Here is a 19,972-nt window from a genome sequence, read left to right on the forward strand (position 1 = left end):
AACTGGAAATGCGAGGGAACTCTGAAGAAGAAGGCAGAAAGGGGAAGGAAACGGATCCTATCGGAAGTTGACGAACGGTTTATAGTTCGCAAAATACGAATTAACCCGAAAATAGGTGAACCGAAATTGACGGCGGAAGTGTCTCAAGATATCAATCGACCTATTTCAACTGAAGCTGTTCGTCGCATTTTCCAGAAATCTAATCTGCATGGTTATGATGTCCGTAGAAAGCCATTCATATCAGCAGTAAATCAGAAGTAGCGACTTGAGTTTGCCAAAACCCACGTAAACAAACCGCTGGAGTTTTGAAATCAGGTAATATTCACTGATGATGCTTTGGATATGATGGCAGACAAATTGTTTGGAGAGACCGAATACAGAGCTCAAATATAAAAATTTGAGACCAACAGTGAAACATGGTGGTGGCTGTGTTATGTTGTGGGGTTGTATGGCTTTCAGGCACAGGAACACTGAAGTTTATCGACCGGAATATGGACAAAATGCTATATATGGATATCCTAAAACGTAACCTAAAACCAAGTGCACAAAAATTAGGACTATCATCAGGTTATTGTTTCCAACAGGACAATGATCTGAATCACACCGCACATGTTGTTCGGGAATGGCTGTTACATAACGTTCCTAAGCAATTGAAAACACCACCACAGTCAACAGACATGAATCCTATCGAAAACTCGTGGGATAAAATAAATTGCCGGTTCAAGGATACTAACACATCAAACAAAAACACGCTGAAACAGAAAATAAAATAAGTATGGGAAAATATCCGAGCATCTTGCGCAAAGAACTAGTGGACCCAATGCCACGTCGTTTGTAAGCCGTAATCGACGCTAAGGGAGGCCACACTAAGTACTAAATTTTATATTTAAATCCGCATTCACCAGCTACACTTAATAATGCAGATTTTCATAATGAGTGTACGATCAATTTTGTGAGATAGAACTAAGGCGTTTTTTGTTGCAATCGAACCACCAAATGGGAAGAATCTTAATATTTCAATAAAATGTATATTAATCCAATTCATGAATTATATAACATTGAAATTACATATATTTTGTTACTTTAAACTTACTAATTGAACAGCAAAATGTGAAAATGTGATATTTTTTCGTGTGTACGATCAATTTTGTGAGTAACTGTAAATATTCTATTCTAGGGAAATAGTTTCTGGTTATTTGTTTATTCTGCCGGGTGATGCCGTTCTGAAGGATGGTACATTCTGTTATGTCTATTACTTTACTTTCGTGAATGTGATATTTTGTATAATGGTAGTTTCTGGGAAAATCCGTCGTTGCTTTATTTTCTGGGGATGGTTTTCGAGGGAAAGTAAAAAAACTATAAAACTAATAAAATATTGCACTAAGTTAGACACCAAAGGAATTGAAGACCGTAATTATCCACTAGTAAACAAAAATCGATACTTGTATCAGTAAAATTCGTTTCAAATATTCTAAAGAAATAGTGAGTTTTTTTCGGAGTGTGAATTAGAATGTGCGTCATCAAACAAAATTCATTTATTGCTCATATTACCAATATAGAGAGAAAAATAAAATAACACATTACATCATAGATTTTATGATTATTATGCAGATACAGCATCAACTCAAATATAAATTTTTTTTCTACATTAAATCTAATTTATATCATATTATTATTGCAATTAAGTGCTTTATGCTGTGTTGGCGAATTTTGTTAGTTTGCGCACCAGTGTACTGCTCTTCAAAATAGTGTTTTTAAAAAAATATAATTGTCAAAATCTCAGCTTTGGATGGCCATCATCATAAGTACCTCCATACAACGTTTGAAGCATAATTTCACCCGTTCAATTTAATTTGGTAATGATTGTAGCAGCTTACTTAAAAAAATCACTAAATCCAATCAATATGGTAATTACATATGTTTCATAACACAAAATGACTTTGGATGATTTTAGAGTATATAATTCTTAAAACAAGCATCTTCAACCATTTACTTTGCGTCGCCTTGCTCCACTTTCTCCATTCGTTTTGATTTAGATTTCCTGGTTTTAGCAATCAAAACACCCACTACATACAAAGTTGCCCACATGATGTAGGCGAAGTGGTACACCGATCCATAGTAAAACCATATTTTGTCGATAGTCAGAAGTAGAAATGCGATCCCCATATAGGAAAAAGCGAAAAATTTTGAAATCCAGCAAATCACATTCATTACTTTAAGCTTGATTCCGGTGGCTTCCTTTATGAATAACTTTACGAAAAGATCTTCAACAGGTAAATAGAATGGCGCTGCGCAAATGCAGAAATAGTAGCCAGCGTATACTCCATGCCATATTGCGGAAACTGCCAGTGTAGCTAAAGTGCGATACTTTTTACTTGGAAAACGCTTGTACACGTACATCGCCATCCAGTACTGAACGCACATATTCCAGTATTTCATAGCTTCCCGGAATGTCCAACACTTTTCCGTATTGACTACGTCGATATTGCGTACTGTTTCAAAATCACAATCGATGGCATTTGAGTCACTAAAAAAGAATTTGAATACTGTAAATCAATTGCCTGCAAATTATTTGAGCTAATACCTTATCATGCTTAAGCAATCTTTACTAGGGCCATGACCACTCTTGTTCTCGCAGACCTTCGGATAGGCGCCTAATCCAGCCATAGTGCATACACATTCACTTAACAGAATGCCCGTGTAAATACGCATACGGAAAATGAAGAATGTAGGCCACACATACAGTAATCGGTAGATGAACGAACGCTCCTCGTAGAATTCACTAGACATTGCATACTGAAATGGAATAAATAGAAAGCATAACACTTGTATGGAATCTATCTATTGAATTAGTCTTACATCCAGCGGCCAAATGTACGCGATTAACAAAAATAAGCCGGCGTAGACCGGAATAACTTTTAATTTGTCTACTGTGGCACCGATACAATCAGCTTTGGTGCTAAAGGGGAGATATATAGCGTCGCGATATGTCTTGTAAGTGAAATAAGGCCCTGTCAGCACTCCAATATAATTGAAAGAATAATTGAAAATGTCCAGCATATTCAGTTTTAGCAGAGCATGCTCATTTTCACTTAGAGCATCTACTGATGAATCGTCTTTCTTCTTGGAACTTTCTATCTCCTTCGACTTTGTATAAGCAGCATTTACTTCAAACGCCAAACCTACTAATTTCAACGTAAGAATCATCTGAATCATATTTGTATGACCTGGTGGTGCTCGATATCCGAAATATGTTACCGATCGAAAAAAGAACAAATATCCAAACATAAATGCGAAACTCGCTAGATGACATGATCTGGAATAAAAATAAGTACATAATATTGAATGGAATATTGTAATAAACGTATATATTTACTTACTTTCGATTAAAATAGATTATGATGAGACTGCACACCAGATAACAGAACAGCATATGTAGTGTATGAAATCCTGATGCTGTAAGCACTATCAGTAATCCGACTGCGGTACCAATCCATTTCTTTTGCTCAGAATCTTTAATTTTCCGATAAAACTGTCCAAACCCAATGCATAAACCTAACAGCACTATATATATTATGTCGTCTTTCATGCTTATCTATATTTTTTTTAATAATTTTGTGTATATTGACAATTCAGTTATGCTAGACCTCACAGCATTTCTATGACTGTGACATAACACGTCGATGAACCTGAGTAGATTTAGTTCAAGAAATACGAAAACTAATCCTTATCTAGAAGTTGCGATAACTAATAGTAAATAACAACAGTGCTTTCCACCGGACGACAGAAAAATCTTTACAAAGAAGCTTTTGTACTAAAATTTGAGGGGTTAGAACGCAAAAGTCTGGTAGAACAAAAGATAAGGGTTAAATGCGATCCACTTTGAACTAATAAAGTTTTACTTTTATCATTCATTTCTCCGTTATGTTATAATAAACTCTCAGTGAGTTCCGAATTTGTTGAAAAAATATTGTTTCCTCTTTGAAAAAATTAGTTTTATAATTGATTGGATATACGTGCATATCATTAATATTTAATCAAATTGTTGTTGGAATAGCCCAACAACCTGTCTAGTAGGGTAACAGAGGTATTTTGGCCCACTTTAGGATTGATTTTATTTTGGCCCACTTTATAAACATATCCACCAAATATTGTAATATCTTTAAAAACCCCTTCCGTAATAGGTAATATAATGTGATTAGATTCAAATTGATGCAAAATGAGTTACTTAACATCGATAAAATCACGGATTCAATGAAACTAAGTGTCTTTAATATCTCTTCCTGAATCTAGTTCGAAGAGAAATTTGTGATTAACAAAAAGCAGTACAGTACAAGATAAAGCATTTTGATAAATACGCATTTTGGACTCATTAATATTTAACAGTAAAACAGTAGACAAAAGTGAAAAATACACAATACAAATACAAAAAAAATGGTTTATTGGATATTATCCACATGTTCCCGAGGTGGTGAACTGAATTCGTTGGAGTCCTTTATCGCCGTTTTTCGAGTGTGATTCGTCAGAAACGTTATCATTTAAAACTTTCCGTTAAGTTCATGCCAATCACGTACCCAGATGGGGGGCCCGAGGGACGCTGGCCCCTCCCGAAACAAAAACATATAATTGTTTAGAAAGTTTCAGACATGTGTTACAGAAATAACAAGACAGTAAACGTAATAAAATGTAAAACAATATCAGTTCCAATGAAAAAGTTTAAAGTTGTATAATAAAAACAGCCGTTAAAGACACACCGAGAATTAGGTACATAAGGAATCTTCAGTAACATTATGTTTTAATCTATGGGCCCCTCCCGAAATGAAATCCTGGGTACGGGCCTGGTTCATGCTTGTTGTTTTCTTTATTTTATAAGCTTTTTTGATAATCAAAGTTGAATTGAATTTGGTTTTCAAAATTTTCATTATTCATGCAATGTAGTTATAGTATTTCACGACGGTAATATCGACAATTTACCAATTTAGTATGATATTTTACTTTCTCGAAATAAACTATCACCAAAGTCAACAGTGATTAATCATTTAAAAACATGTTCGATAATCGATATAACAATATATGTGTAGATTTTTTTCAAAAAGTTATCGACGAGTGTGAAAATAATTGGTAGTTTGCAAATTTTAGATAATTTAAATTCTATTCCAGATAATGCGCGATACATTATATGTGTTTGGTATCATACGGATGAAAACATTCCAAGTAACCAAAAGTTCCACTATTACTTAACACATTCACTTGTTTGCTACTCAGAAGTACACGCGAAACTTTTGAGAACTTGAACGTACAGAACAAGTCCCGCGTGAACTTTCTTGTTGCTTAAGGAAACACGTAGTAATTCTAGATAGTTGAAATTACAGAATAAGTTCCGCGTGATCTTTCTCGCTCTTAAGCGTGTGGAATTGTTGGCAACTTGAAAGTACAGACCGAGTTCCACGTGAACTTCCTCGCTGCACAGAAGCTGGGCAATGTATTCTGGAAGCTGCTTAGAAGTTAATCATTACTTGAAAAACACACTGCTCAGAATGCTAATCATAAACTTCGTAAGCTCCTTAAGCCAAATCATATATACGAACTTTTGGTTAGTTGGGATTTGATAAAAAGCGAACAAAGTATGCGAAAGCGCAAAACACGAAAATGTGAGAAATACATCAACAGCGTAAATTAACATCAGATAACAATAAAAAAAAGCCTTGGTATTACATTCCTGTAGCGAAATTTGACCTTCTGTTTCAGCAGACTTCGCAGCCGATTCAGAGTGTACAGAACCATTACATGGCTGGTGTTACGATTCTACTGACATTACGAATCCTTCCAGGTCGGGGCTCGAACATACGACAACTGGTTTGTAAGACCAGTGCCCTATGCATTGAACCGCCAACCCGGGACTACTAATAGCATAAGCTGGGTTCAAATTGTAGCACACTCATGTGGCTATCAAGGTGCTCGCATACGCTTCGGTATGGTACAAAGCAAACTAATCACACTACTAGCGCAGTGGTCACTTACTCTTGGAGTGAGTACAAACATAATCTGAAATAAAACGGGCAAACTAGTCACAGTAACCCACTTGCAGTAAGTATTTACTACTACTGACTCTTACTCATCGTACCCAATAGAAAACACCACTAATGATTAAAATGAATCTTTTTGTAGGTGACTCTTGAGCGGGGGAAGGCGAGTATGATAGAATACGTCTCGTATTTTCTCAAAAATATGCTGCGTGTACTGGTTGCTCACACTATTAACACACTATCTGTCAGTACCCTCTTTGATAAGGAAGAGTGGGAGAACTACGACTAGTAGAATATAAATTTTAATACGAAGCAGATTTTTTTCCTCTTCTTTACTGTTTTGATTAACTCTTAGCAATCAGTAAGAGCTTCTCTTATGAGCCGAGGTTGATAATAATTACCCGTTACACGAGATTTGATAATTGCCGACAATTTAGCACAGTAGTTTAGTTAACGACAAAATTGGTTCAGAACATTTTTTTTCGATTATAGAGACTTTAACCTTAAGAATGTTTGCCCCTTCAAACCAGAAAACCATTCTGACTAACCAGAAAACTAGTTCTATTGTTTAAGAACTTCCTGAAATTTCTCTTTGTACTATTTGTTGCTAAGGTGGTAAATTTTTCTTTCTTTCCATAAGGGAGGGAAAATTGGAAAGAAATCACCGTGATTGACTCTATTTTTGGTGTCGCATTGACATCACGACACTATTTTGGGTGCTACGTGCACTTCAAGCTATACGTTTTTGTGTTGCTGTTGAATATAATCACTGTTTTTTAGTTTTGTTTCGTCAAAATTCCCATGGGACTTAAACGACTTGGAAATCGTGTGAGAAGTATTACCAAATACAAATTATAATACGGAATACTTCGACAAATTTTCAAGGACACATTTTGCATCGTGCGGTACACTGTCATGATACACTGTCAGAGTGACAATGTACTTTAACGAGTTTTCTATGAAACTAGCAGCACTGAAGGGTAAGAACAAGTTTACCATAGTCACTATTTATTATAGTGAAAAATAAATAAACAAACAGTTAGTGTCTGATAATCAAGATCACAAGCGAAATGTAAGTTAAACAATAATCTAGAATGGTTAAGCCACCATGAATATACTACTAGCTGTATTGATATTTGTAGATTCGTGGGTGTTTGTGTTCATTTTTCATCTTTTGTGCTAGTGCCGGTGATATTTAGACTGATTGTTGCAGTTTAATACAGCAACGATAAACATAAACATACAAGTTTGTTTTGCACCGTAGCAACTAGCATAAAGCGTTGCCAGAAACGATCTCTTTCCACATTTTCAAACTATCGCAATGAAAGGGAGTAATTTGCTAGGCTTACTTGTTCAGACTGTGAATCAAACATTGGCGATTTGTTTGTATGGGACTTATTATTTGTATTTGGTATTACATCCGAATTGGAGCGAGTACAATTGTTGAAAAACTACAATAGCGCAGCACTAAAAACAAAAACAGCATCATACAAGAAGCTAGCCATTCTGTACTTTTCTCCGTGTATCGAGTGGGGTAGGATACTAAACTCCTTCATGAAGTTTGTACTAAAATCAAAAGCTCACCGCTAATGTCAAATTATTGAAGCATTTACCCACACAGCCAAAGATAACTGTTTAGATCGTAACAATTTAACTTACACTCGCAAACATATCAATCCTCATACACTGGAAGCTTTATACAAGCTGCTACGGTTACATTCCTTTTATTCATGAAACGGAAAGCTACGGTGCCACACACGCGCGGAGCGTTACAATGATGTGTTGTACATCGCCCTAATCTTTCACACGAATCAGTTGGTTGGTTTAAATCGCGTCAAAAGTGCTGCATATTGAAATAATTCTATGTCGTGTTATGTGTTGTTTAATCATTAATAATCATTGTTTAGGTAGGTAGTCCTTGCGTCCCGAGAAATACTATTTCGGGTGAGAAATTTGGATTAAGTTTTTATGCCATTAGTTTAGTGCTAAGTGAATGGAATGGATTGTTACGACGAAGACTTTTGCGGAATCCCATCCGTCGTTGTAGTAGTAATGTGTGCACACATAAAGCTATCTCAGTCATTCAAGTCGTAAGCGGAGCATAAATTCAGGAAGAAGAATGAGTGGTAGCATACAACAGCAACTAATCATACACAAAAATAAATACACAGTGAGCAGTGTTGGCAGTAGATAATCGTTCAAACTTCCATGTTCTATTCAAATTACGCTCACTCTGTATCGCTAAATAGTAATTGTTTTTATTGTCACATACAAGGCATTCATATGGAATTGCATCAGTGGAATTTATGTTCGTTTTCGTCTCAATAGTTTAATAATGTAAGTATACTCAGTTTAAGTGATTTTATCTGTACCATTTGAATTAGAAAGTTCCTGGTTCTAGATGTAAACAGATATAAAATTGTCTAAAGATTCGCCGCTATTTAAAATATTTTTGAAACTTCCTTTTTGTAATAGTCAACAAAAACACGATATCTGTTACCACTGGGGACAGCAGACGAAGATTGAATAAAAACGTAACTGCAGTTCATCGTCATCGTCAACGTTGTCGTTGTCGTTTGCCGACTATCTGCGGCTTTATGCGTGGTTGTGTGTATACTTCGGCCTAGTAATCCGTTCGATTTCACCTAATAGACAGTGTTGTGGAAATCAAATTCCACGAAGCTTCGATTGGAATGAGTAGTGACTTAAATTGATTATGTTAGATGCAATAAAAGTGAAGAGAAGTTAGAATTTTTTGGAAAAGTGTAATCCCTTTGACTACGGAAAATATCTCACCGCCACCTCGTTAATGTAGAACTACTAGAGCAGATGTGAAACAGCAATGGAGCAACTGGTTGAATTGGCTGGTTACGGACATTGTACCACCTAACTATGGTTAATGCGAAAAGAGAGTTTGGCATGAAAATGTGAAAAAATAATACCTGTGTGCTTTTCACCGTGGTAAATGATACCACCTCATGAGCAGTTCCTACAACTCTTCGAAGGGGTGGTATGCTTTGTTCCAGCACATCGAGAGCTGCCTCCAACGGAATACAAATAGGTGATACGACATGAGTAAACCACAAAGTTGCTTTTACACATTTCCTACCAACGCTAATTACGACTTGATGAATAGGTACATACATGCGAACCTGACCGCTTCAAGTCTTCGATTGGATAGTAACGTAGTGCAATTTTCAAATTATTTGTACTGACAGGAAATGCAATCAAATTTTTTCTTGAAAACAGTTTATGTGATATTTTTTTTGTCTGAATGATTTGAATCTGAATACAAGATATAAGGCAATTGTACCTATCTGAAACCAAAGGACTATATGTTTAGATAAGCTTTTAGAGACCACCATAAGGAAAAGCCATGACAAGACACACCTCTCCAAATAACTTGGGGAACGTGTCATTCAAGCCCAATTATTCTGATCCCGACATGAAATCGGAGCTTGCATGAAAAATATGCAATAATTCCGCTGAATCGATGCGGAGGTTCGAATTGAATAAAAATATCTTTTGAAAGCACTAGAGACAAAAGATCGGGCACCACATCCGTCTATGTGCATGCATTTGCTTGGGGTAAACTGCTAAGAGCTGTCCAACAGTTGCATCCAGTTGCAAATTAATACTCCATGAATTTAAGAGATAATCGATTCTTCATTTTCCCGGTATTCCTCTTCATGGATGGGATAGTTTCCTGTAGTATGAACCTCACTGATTGTAACGTTTTCGTGATTTGCTTTTACCTCCGGATTCGAATTCTAGATGTTTCCAATTTGTAATGCTTTCTTGGCACCATCCAGCGAAAGGTTTGTTCTACAGGAAGCTTCACATGCCAATTCTAATTCCGACTCATTCCAAATCGCTTCAGTTCGTCTACTGTGGTGATCTCGTCCGTATCTTCTCACTGCAGGGGCGATTGATTCAGGGCGCATTGGTTAAACTGTCCTTTTTCACCAGTACTTTTCTTAAATCTTAGGAAGATGAACTAATGTTCTTCGAATCAGTTCATAGTTCATGATAAGACTGATTTTTCGCATATCCTCGCACATCCTCTTGAACTCCGGATTATAAAAACTTGTTTTCGCAATAAACCTTTGACCGTTATGCATCTTATTATTCGTCTTATTTTTATATTGTTTGTTGTGTCATGAAGTGTCGATATTTACTGCGACGTCGTTCTCCGCCATTGTGTTTGTGTCACAAGGACATTCCTGTGTTTTTCGGATGCAGTTCTTTCTTAGGAAAGAGGTGACTACTTCTGTATGAACAATAGTAGAAAAATAGCTTCTATCAACTCATCTAAAACTGTTTTCTGTGTAGGACTACCATGATTCTCAGTCTCGCGTCTTCGTTTTCTGGTTTCATGTCTGCGCACTTTCTTCTACTTTTTGAATACTATCCTCACGTCTCCGAGAGAAGATCTGTTCGGATTTTTAACACGGACTCCTTGGTGTCTTGGTGCATATTGTGATTCTAAAACATTTCCCCGAAACCATTTCCCAGAAACCTTTTCGTCGGAAAATTTCTTGCAGAATGAACCAGAAAGGCACTTTCCAGAGTGTACATTATTCCAGAATACTGTTTCCCAGAAAAGCATTCTCCAGAATATAAAAAGTCAAAGCTCTTTCCCCAGAAATTAATTGCCCAGAAACGGGGCGTCCACGTTTGACATAATACCGTTTGGCATAACGCCATTCGGTATAATGGTTATTTGGCATAACAGTAATTTGGCATAATAGATCAACATGCTGCTTAATAGAATTTGTTCTAATTTACTGTGATTTTGAAAGGTCTAATGCGGCTACGCCTCATCGTTTTTAATGACCTGCTGTCCGACCTCACTGCCGCCGGTTGGGGTAAATGCCCAATCTTATCACTTCTTTTCAAACTTGTTTCTGCCACTAACAGTTTCCGAGTTGCAAGGATTTCAAAAAATTTTCATGCAAAAACACATTCGCCTTCTTTAAAAATTAGTGTTCGATCCTGATTTTGAAACCCTGTCTGCTATTGATTTCTGGAATTGCTCACGTGTAAATGAGTCACCGACATAACTGGAGGACGTGAATACGAATAAAACTGACTTGCTTCTTACAAACTTCCGAATATAGAATATAGAATTACTTCGTTCGTATTAGTAGATAGGGTGAATTTTGCAACTTTTATTGCGTCGCTTCCAGAATTGTAACAGATTCATACTAAAGAATGACTTATTGACGGCAAACATTTTACTTTCGTACAAATAAATAACACAAAACAAATAGTTTTGCTTTTGTAGATTTAGATAGTAGAGGTTAACGTAGCATAATCATTTGAGAATATTTTATTGTTTCTAAAATGAGCCGATTTGCGGAATTTATCCAATGTTTATAACTGTTGAGTCTTTGTTGTCATAATTTAATTTAATTTTATTTTTGTGATCTAAATCTGGATCCAACAACTGTTTTCAAAATCTGGGACAAATTTAGAGTTAAGTTAAACAATTCAGGTTCAGAATCCAGATCAAGAAATTTAGTTCTAGAATTATGGAACTGTACTTATTTTCAGTTCCGAATTCTAGAACTATAGAACTGAACTCATTCTCAGAATTCAGGTTCCAAATTTAGTTCTGAAACAGAATTCTGAACTTGAATTCAGAACCGTAATGAAGGAATTAAATTCAGTTCCCAAATCTAGCTCCAAAATGCATGTTCCGAATTTATCTCTACCAAGCAGGTTTTGAATTCTGAAACTGAATTTAGGAATAAATTCTGAAATTTCTGATCATGCAGTTAATTCTAAAATTCAGGTTTGTAGTTCCACAATCCAGATCGAAAATTCATATCCTGAACAATGTTAAAGAATTCTGAGGTTGAAATCCTTAATCAGAATTCTGGATTCAAGCCCGAAAATTAAGGAACTAAAATCAGATCCGAAATCTAGTCAAGAAACCAGTTCCAGAATTAAGAAACAAGATTTAGTTCCAGAGTTTGAGTTTTTAAGTTAAACAATAATGTAAGTTTTTTGCTGGTTGCAGGCGACTGCTCACCACGACGTCCGAAAAGCGAATAAGAGATGTGATTTGAGTGTATGAAGCTTTATACCTCGCAAAAGGTCTGTCTTCGATGATGTTTGTGGAAGGTCCTCACCATGACGTTCAGTTCCGTTTAACACACTGGAAGAAATGAACGATTTTTGATCAAAGTTAAACTTTTATACTCCAGTCCAGAAGAACATCGGAACTGATATGTGTCGGACTACTTTAAAACCGTCGGTTCGGGTATGAAAAAGGCAAACAATCGTAATGAGTCTTCCGTATTGTTTCTAAAAGTTTTGAGTTCATGGTCATATTTATGATAGCATAAAGAAATAATTATGCTGCTGCGTTTAGTACAACTCGAGATATTCTCGATTAAGTTCTATCCATTCTTCCACAGAGCGAATTTTGAAAAGACACCCCGTAGTAAAATAAGACGTTCGGATTCCCGAAGATACGCGTTTTTTACGCGGTACGTATCCCCCATGTGAAAAAGACCTCAGTGTATTAAGAACCAACATCGAACACGCGAACCCAGACTATGTTTGCCTTGTTTCGTATTTGTCTTGTAACCGACGAAATTATATCAATAGCCCAAATATATCCAATTATACCTATGTGCATACTAGCGTAATAGATTCCGAAACTTAACCTTCTCTTCGCCAAGCTTGTATTCAAGTTTTGCATGCATGCAGCTATTTTTATAGCGTTAAGTTCTTTACCATTAATTCCATTCTGTGATTTCGATAATTAATTAATTAATTTAATTAATCTTAAGCACTTAAAATTTACCCTTGGATACTTACAGATTTCTCAGATGAGAATGACAAAGCAAACAAAGCATTTCATCCAAACTCGCATTACACAAGATAAAGAAACCTAATTAAATCTTCAAATAGTTTTATAGCGCTTTGTGTCTTGTTGTTGACACTGCTCGAAATTAATCAAAATTTGAATCATATTTAATTGAAAATACATGTCTTGATACATTCAAATCGAAACTTAGATATATTTCTAATCGAATCGTGAAATAATATCAATAATTGATACAAAATTGACTGAGCTATAAGTGTTCAAAAGCTGATCACATTTCTAATTGTGCACCATTATATGAAAAACAAAGATGAGTTCCACATCAACATTGTTTTGGGTGTAACCTCTTCAATTTCCAATTCACACCAACTAAATTAATATGAAATGGGAATTTTTTAGTGTTTATTTATGATATTTTCTAAATTCAACGAGACTATTTTTCAATTTGATTGATTTTTTTCGGGTAATATTTTTATCTCTTGGAAAAGCATTTGACTTTTTTTCAGTGTATACATATATTTGACTGCCCAATTGATTTCCGGCAAAAAACAGTTTCTGAACTACAACGATACGAAAAAAGTTCCTACAAAAATTGATTTGCCCCTTCTATAAAAAAATTTTCACTTTTGTGAATCATTTGTTCGAAAAACAAGATCTTTGCAAATTTTTGACGTTTGTGAGTTTTATGAAACCCCAGAAAATTAAAGATTGGCGAACGTTTCAGCAATTGGTCTTGATAAAGCCAAAATTTATGAGGAGACGGCTCTAGCAAATGTTTTCTTCAGTGCACCAAACTTCGATTTTATGCTCTCCGATCTCGAGTTGTACAAATTGCTAAGGAGTGTATCCATAAGTAGTTAGCAACATTCAAACAGTTATTACTCTGAAATGGCTTAATTTTTTGCAGCGTGTTTTGCGGTGACATGTTTGTTTACATGTCAATAACAGCTGCGCAATCGATTGGTTTCGGTACGATTTATCGTTTCAATGATGGGTCGAATTGATCCGAAAACGCGAAAAAAAATTCTGCACTCTTGGTGCTCAGAAAGTGGTGTCACGTACAACGAAATTGCAAAACGGGTGAAAGTGCACCACACCAGTGTCAAAAATATTATCGAGAAGTTCGGTGAGACCCTTTCAATGAAGCATTTGAACCGATCCGGTAGGAAAACGGGTCCCAGCCAGCCCGGCCGGGACTTGAAAGTGGTTGAGTACAACAGGAAAACCCCATCGGCGTCGACGCGGGATTTGGCCAAGCAGTTTAACACCAGCATCGGGATGATTCAACGGATCAAAGTTCGGAACTCCCTGAAAACGTACAAGAAACAGAAGGTGCCGAAAAAGTTCCTGGTACAGCAAGTTCAGGCCAAAACAAGAGCGCAAAAACTGTATAACCGAATTCTACAGAATAAAGACGGATACATCCTGATCGACGACGAAACCTACGCCAAGGAAGACTTCCGAGCGTTGCCCGGACCGCAATATTATAGGAAATCGGTGTACCAGGACCTGGACGACGCTGACACCACGGTGGCGATGGAAAAGTTAGGGCAGAAGGTGTTGGTCTGGCAAGCAATTTGTACCTGTGGTTTGCGGTCGTAGATTTTCTTCACGAAGAGCACAATTAACGCCAAAGTGTACGAGGAAGAATGTTTGAAGAAGAGAATGCTGCCACTGTACAGAAAGCATAAGGCTCCTCCTCTCTTCTGGCCGGATTTGGCTTCGGCCCACTACGCCAACTCCGTTCAACAGTGGTTGTCAAAAAATAATGTACAATTCGTGGAAAAGGACATCAACACACCGAACTGCCCGGATCTTCGGCCAATTGAAAGGTATTGGGCAATTGTCAAGCGGCACTTTCGGAAGGAAGGTACAGTGTCACAAAACATGCAGGAGTTAAAAAAAACTGGACAGCTGCCACCAGGAAAGTCACAAAAGTAACTGTGCAGAATTTAATGAAGAATGTCAAGTGCAAAGTGCGAGCGTTTCACAGAAACTAGGATTTTCTTGAATATAATCAGTGAAATGCATAAAAATGTAATTTTTCTACAATATATCGAAAACTGATGTCAAAATATGTTTTTTTTTCGCTTTTTTATTCAATAATCAATGTTGCTAACTACTTTTCGATACACTCCTTATTTCAGCAGTGCTGTTACCTGGAACTAACTTTTCGATGTATGTGTTTGCGTTTTCTTTTTCTGATGCGGAAATCGAAAGAAAAACTAAACAGGATGTGATAAATAATTTAAACTGAAATTGAAAAGATTAAATCATACCATCCTGAAGCGGTCTACATTGAAATTCTGCTTACCGAGAAGGAAAAGCATGCCGAGCAAGAAGATTTTAAAGCAAAAAAATTGTCTTCGCTGAAATCTGTTTAACTTGTTTCAAAATCACAAAATTGCAATTTTATTTCACTTACATTTTCCGTATATCCGAGAGTATATATTTACCAAGGACATCGAAAAAGATGGAGAATTAAAATATAACCGTTTTCATGCGGTTTCTCAAAGTGACGTATTGTATGCGGACTTATTTATTGTGTCAAACTTATTTAGATTTTTAATTTATATTCAAGTGGATTTTCAAGTTCTGCGGCAAGTATCACCTGCATAAAAATAGTAAAATAATGCTTCACTCGAATATCGCGCGTTTTAGTCTCGTCTTTGAAAATTACTTGTTGATTGACTCTCTTCGAATCCATTGGTTCTTCGTGCCGTGGTATGTTCGTGCCTCGACTTGGAAGAATTTTTTGTGTCATTAACATCGTGCAGTAGTCAAGCAATTGTTCTGTACTGTACGAATCGGTTGCGAAGATGAAGTGTTGAATCAGAATGTTATGTCAAGACTTTTCAAGGTTAACCAACCAGATTTAAGTTTTAATTTGTAAATAATTTCTGTGCGTCTTCTATAAAATGAGCAAATGCAAATTTTTTAAAGCACCTCGGAGTGAAATGTTTTGTAACTAACAAAAAAATGAAGTGAGTTTTTCATCGACATATTTCTCGGAAATTTGAGATGGGTACAAGAAATTTTTGTCTGCAGAATTAGTTTGTTTTTCTTAGTTGGATTTAGGTTTTCAAAATGTGACTTATGTTGGAAATAGAACAATCGGTCTAATATATAATACTTAATACCCTGGAGCCTCGAGGCATGTTGATAGAAACGCTTGAAATAGATTGACTTTTTATTATGATTCTAAACCTATGTTTGTGTCGAGAGCGAACGGTTCGATGTGTTTACTACAAGTACAATATTTGCAAAAAAGAAAATTACAAATTATCTCCAGATTGTTACTGGATCCCAAGTTACATAAATTACATTATCAAACTTTGCAAGAGCATTCGCATCTCTTTCAGCTCATTAAACATGCAATTTATGTTGTTACCACCACGCCAGTTGCTGATTGCCGGAAGGTAAATGAAATCTTTCATACACTAGTGGCCAATCAATATCCGTTGCAATGGGAGCCTCGCACGAAGTCAACAAACTTGGCTGCCACCCCTGATCGTCATCATTTCATATGCACATACATATTGCTTTTCCGTCGCACATCAAACGAGAGAAATTTATGGCTAAATAAGTAATTTTTTCCGAAATTAACAGTCTATTTCTCTTTCCACCTACGTGCTGACGCTTAGGTTGAGTAAACCTGAGTCCGATGGAGGCTGTCGATGGCACACCACTATATCGATGTGGACGGCGATAGATTCGACGAATGACGAACATCCACCCGCAGATGAGGTATAGTTAGTCGCAGAGAGGCGCTCAGTAAAGAGTCCTATAATAAAATCGAGAATTTGCTAAATTATTTCCCTCGACTGACTTCCTACTTACCGCTTGCTTCCAACTCCCCCACTAGTATTGGGTGGTACAAACCACCACATTGAGGTACCGAACGACCTGTCGGTTCAACCAGTGTGGCTACTTTTCCTCTTCAAACACACTTCTACAAGGGAAATATTAATACACTTCGCGTCGAAGGTGGTACCAACAACCGCCAACAGAGACCCGAAACGATAACAAGTACCGGTTGAACATCGTCGTTGTCAGTTGGATGGAACAACGGAATCGCGTATCGTGCTTGACTTGTGCCGATGTAATTTTGGTAGTTATCAGATACTACGATTAGATACTTTGCTAAAATGAACTAAAAGCTAAAATCACTGTACTATCGTTAACGCATGCCCGGGGCTTTGTACTCAGCACTACAGTCCGTTTCATGGTGGGCAATTTAAATCCATTTGATCCAATTTGTATCCCGGAATTGAACTGCACCGGCGGTCGGACGCTATCGAATGTTTTGAATTGTGTTTGTGTGTGTGTGTGTGTGTGTGTGTGTGTGTGTGTGTGTGTGTGTGTGTGTGTGTGTGTGTGTGTGTGTGTGTGTGTGTGTGTGTGTGTGTGTGTGTGTGTGTGTGTGTGGTTGTGAAAAATATTGCTTTAAAATATCGTTTGAAGAGTCGAAGAATTTCGTTTTGTAATCCTGTAAAAGAACTCCAATGCCGAAACGTGCCCGACAGAACTTCTGTACCATCCGGGATCCGAGTCAATACGGTAGAACATTTTGTCGTGGAATTATCAACTGTTGCGTGTACTTTACTCCCCCTTTGTCCAACTGGTGAATTGGCAACGTTTTCAATCCTAGCGAAGCTGAGAAAATCTTGGTGATAAATCACGCAGGGAATGGTTTCGACGTTTCAAGAATGGAGGTTTCAGCTGTTGAAGACAGGCCTCGCTCTGGACAACCAATACAGTTCGAAGACAAACATTTGGAGGCATTACTCTATGAAAATCCTAATCAAACGCACGAGACGCTTGCAGAATCATTGGAAGTGACTGAAACCGAGAGACACTGAAAGGTCTTTTTGCACTTGCGAACAGCTGATTCAACAAAGAAAGGATTTTTTTACATCGAATTTTTACTGGGGATGAAAACGAAACGCTTAGAAACGCTCAAGTGAAACATTTTACCGCACCCGCCATACACTCCTGACATTGCTCCTTATGATTACTGGTTGTTTCAACGGATGCAGTACGATATGTTTACTTTTTTCGCAGAAATCGAATTCCAACTTTGATCATCTCAATAGATGTGACATTTTGATGTAGGACTACGTCTTTCTTAACTGTGCTCACCTGGGTGCATTTTTTAAATTTCACAAAATTTTTGATTTCCTAATAACTTTTTCCCTATTTGAGTATTTTCGCTAATTCTTTCATAAAACGAAAGGAAGAAAGTGTAGGATTGTTGTTAATAGCCATAAATTTCTCTCGTTACTTCGCTGGATTGAGTCATACCGAAGCGATCGACGTCTTGCCGTAAGAATCGGTGATTGTGTATCTGATGAGTTTTGCGCTTCTTCCGGAATTCCACAAGGCAGTCATCTAGGACCACTGATATTCTTGCTGTACTTTAACGATGTGAATTTTGTCCTGGAAGGTCCGCGGCTTTCATTTGCTGATGATAAAATGTATAACATAATCCGGAAAATAGATGATGCTGTATTTCTGCAACGCCAACTGTTAACTGGTGTGAGATCAATTGAAAGATTCTAAATCCCCAGAAATGTTTTTCCTCGATGAGCAACTGACATTTTAGCAACATGTTAGCTACATAGTTGCAAAAGCTTCCCGATGCTTGGGATTTGTAAAACGGATAACCAAAAATTTCAATGATATTTACTGCCTGAAAACTGTTTACTGTTCGCTGGTTCGCTCTATTCTTGAATATTACTCAGTGGTATGGAACCCTTACTACCTCAACGGTGTCAATCAAATCGAATCGATACAGCGCAGATTTATTCGCTTTGCACTGCACCGGTTGCCTTGGAATAATCCACAACAGCTCCCGAGTTATGAAAGTCGAGCAATGTTTATTGGAATTGACACACTGCATGTTCGAGGTGATTTATCACGGGCAATGACAATATCTGATATTTTAACTGATAGGATCGATTGCCCCGCACTTTTTAGCGAAATCAACTTAAACGTTCGATCACGTGTTCTTCGTAACAGATTGTTCCTTCGCTTACCATTTCGTCGCACTAATTATGGTGCTATTACAGGAATGCAGCGGTTCTTCAACAGAGTTTCATCGGGATTTGATTTCCATCTGCCACGCCGTGCCATACGATCTAATTTTTTATACTAAGAAAAATCATTATGTCTGTTGATTAAAAAAAATCACGTTTATTATGTACGCGCTGTTTAAATAATTAAAAATAGACCCAAACACGTTTTCTAGCTATGGTAATCCATGAACGGAGACACATCGAGTGCGCAGATCGCCATCTAAATCAAGACAGTCAAACTACACCCGGCATTATTCAACTGGTGAGGCTCCGTTTCTCAAGCCCAAACGCAGAAAAACACTAGTTCTTCTGTTAGCATATCAGCTGTTGGACGTTCGCCGAGCCAGTTTCGCTTCAAACAAAAGCGATTGCGTCATGGATCTGCTGGTCTTTCTCATTGGAGAAAAAACGAGAAGAACGGCCGGAATACAAGCAAAGATATGATAAAGTTATTCTCCTGCATGGCAACGTTCGGCCTCATGTCGCAAAAGTCATGAAAAAATATTTGGAAACGCTCAAGTGGAACATTTTGCCACACCCGTCTTATTCTTCTGACGTTACTCCTTCTGATTACTGGCTGCTCCGACGGATGCAGGACGATCTGGCAGTTCATCGGTTTACTTTCTGCTGCAAAAGCGATTGCGTCATGGTTATGCTGGTCTTTCTCATTAGAGAAAAAGACAACGATGGGGAACATTATATGTACAAAATGAGCCCTTCTAATGGCTCTAAATGTTATCTAAAGAACTATTAAGATTATTTTTTTGCTTATCGGACCCATTTGAAAGACAGAAATGAATCCCGTACAGCATTTTGACAGTTTATTTTACTGACAAACAAAAGCACGTAAAAAGAAAGCTCTAAACCGAAATTGGTTCAGTTTGGAATCAATCGGCACTGTGAGCAGATGTGTTGTGTGTCGTTTGCAAAACCATTCAAACAAGAGCGATTTCGTCATCATAATGTTGTTGGTTGTTTGCATTGGAGAAAAGGACAACGAAAGTTGGACAACGATGGCGAACATCAAACAA

At 37.1% G+C, this 19,972-nt stretch overlaps 2 protein-coding genes across 9 annotated transcripts in view; one reads left to right on the top strand and one right to left on the bottom strand.

The window, feature by feature from the left end:
* Positions 1-1,517: 1,517 nt before the first annotated feature.
* Positions 1,518-3,773, bottom strand: LOC131428547 (lysophospholipid acyltransferase 7). Its single transcript, XM_058592574.1, has 4 exons — positions 3,381-3,773; positions 2,860-3,316; positions 2,585-2,796; positions 1,518-2,527 (listed from the first exon to the last, which is right to left on the bottom strand). Exons 1-4 carry the CDS (start codon positions 3,587-3,589, stop codon positions 1,990-1,992), a joined length of 1,416 nt encoding a protein of 471 aa, XP_058448557.1. The 5' UTR covers positions 3,590-3,773; the 3' UTR covers positions 1,518-1,989.
* Positions 3,774-7,768: 3,995 nt separating this feature from the next.
* LOC131428548 (rap guanine nucleotide exchange factor 2) overlaps positions 7,769-19,972 on the top strand; it is a 51,965-nt gene continuing 39,761 nt past the window's right edge. For 4 of the 8 annotated variants that reach the window (XR_009229394.1, XM_058592575.1, XM_058592581.1 and 1 more), the window contains exons 1-2: positions 7,798-7,844; positions 7,934-8,363. The gene's annotated coding sequence lies outside the window, so the exon portion shown is untranslated. Of the gene's footprint in view, positions 8,364-8,513; positions 9,088-16,450; positions 16,612-19,972 lie in introns of those variants that run through there. The other 4 variants (XM_058592576.1, XM_058592577.1, XM_058592578.1 and 1 more) reach the window with 4 other exon arrangements.

The sequence above is a fragment of the Malaya genurostris genome, chromosome 2, assembly GCF_030247185.1.
Source record: "Malaya genurostris strain Urasoe2022 chromosome 2, Malgen_1.1, whole genome shotgun sequence".
Classification (NCBI taxonomy): Eukaryota; Metazoa; Arthropoda; class Insecta; order Diptera; family Culicidae; genus Malaya; species Malaya genurostris.

Excerpts from the sequence above, each read along its gene's own strand:
- LOC131428547 (XM_058592574.1), bottom strand. The coding sequence starts at position 3,589 with ATGAAAGACGACATAATATATATAGTGCTGTTAGGTTTATGCATTGGG. Across the intron at positions 3,317-3,380 it reads ATAATCTATTTTAATCGAAA|ATCATGTCATCTAGCGAGTT; the intron begins GTAAGTAAATAT and ends TTTTTATTCCAG. Across the intron at positions 2,528-2,584 it reads GATTGCTTAAGCATGATAAG|TGACTCAAATGCCATCGATT; the intron begins GTATTAGCTCAA and ends ATTCTTTTTTAG.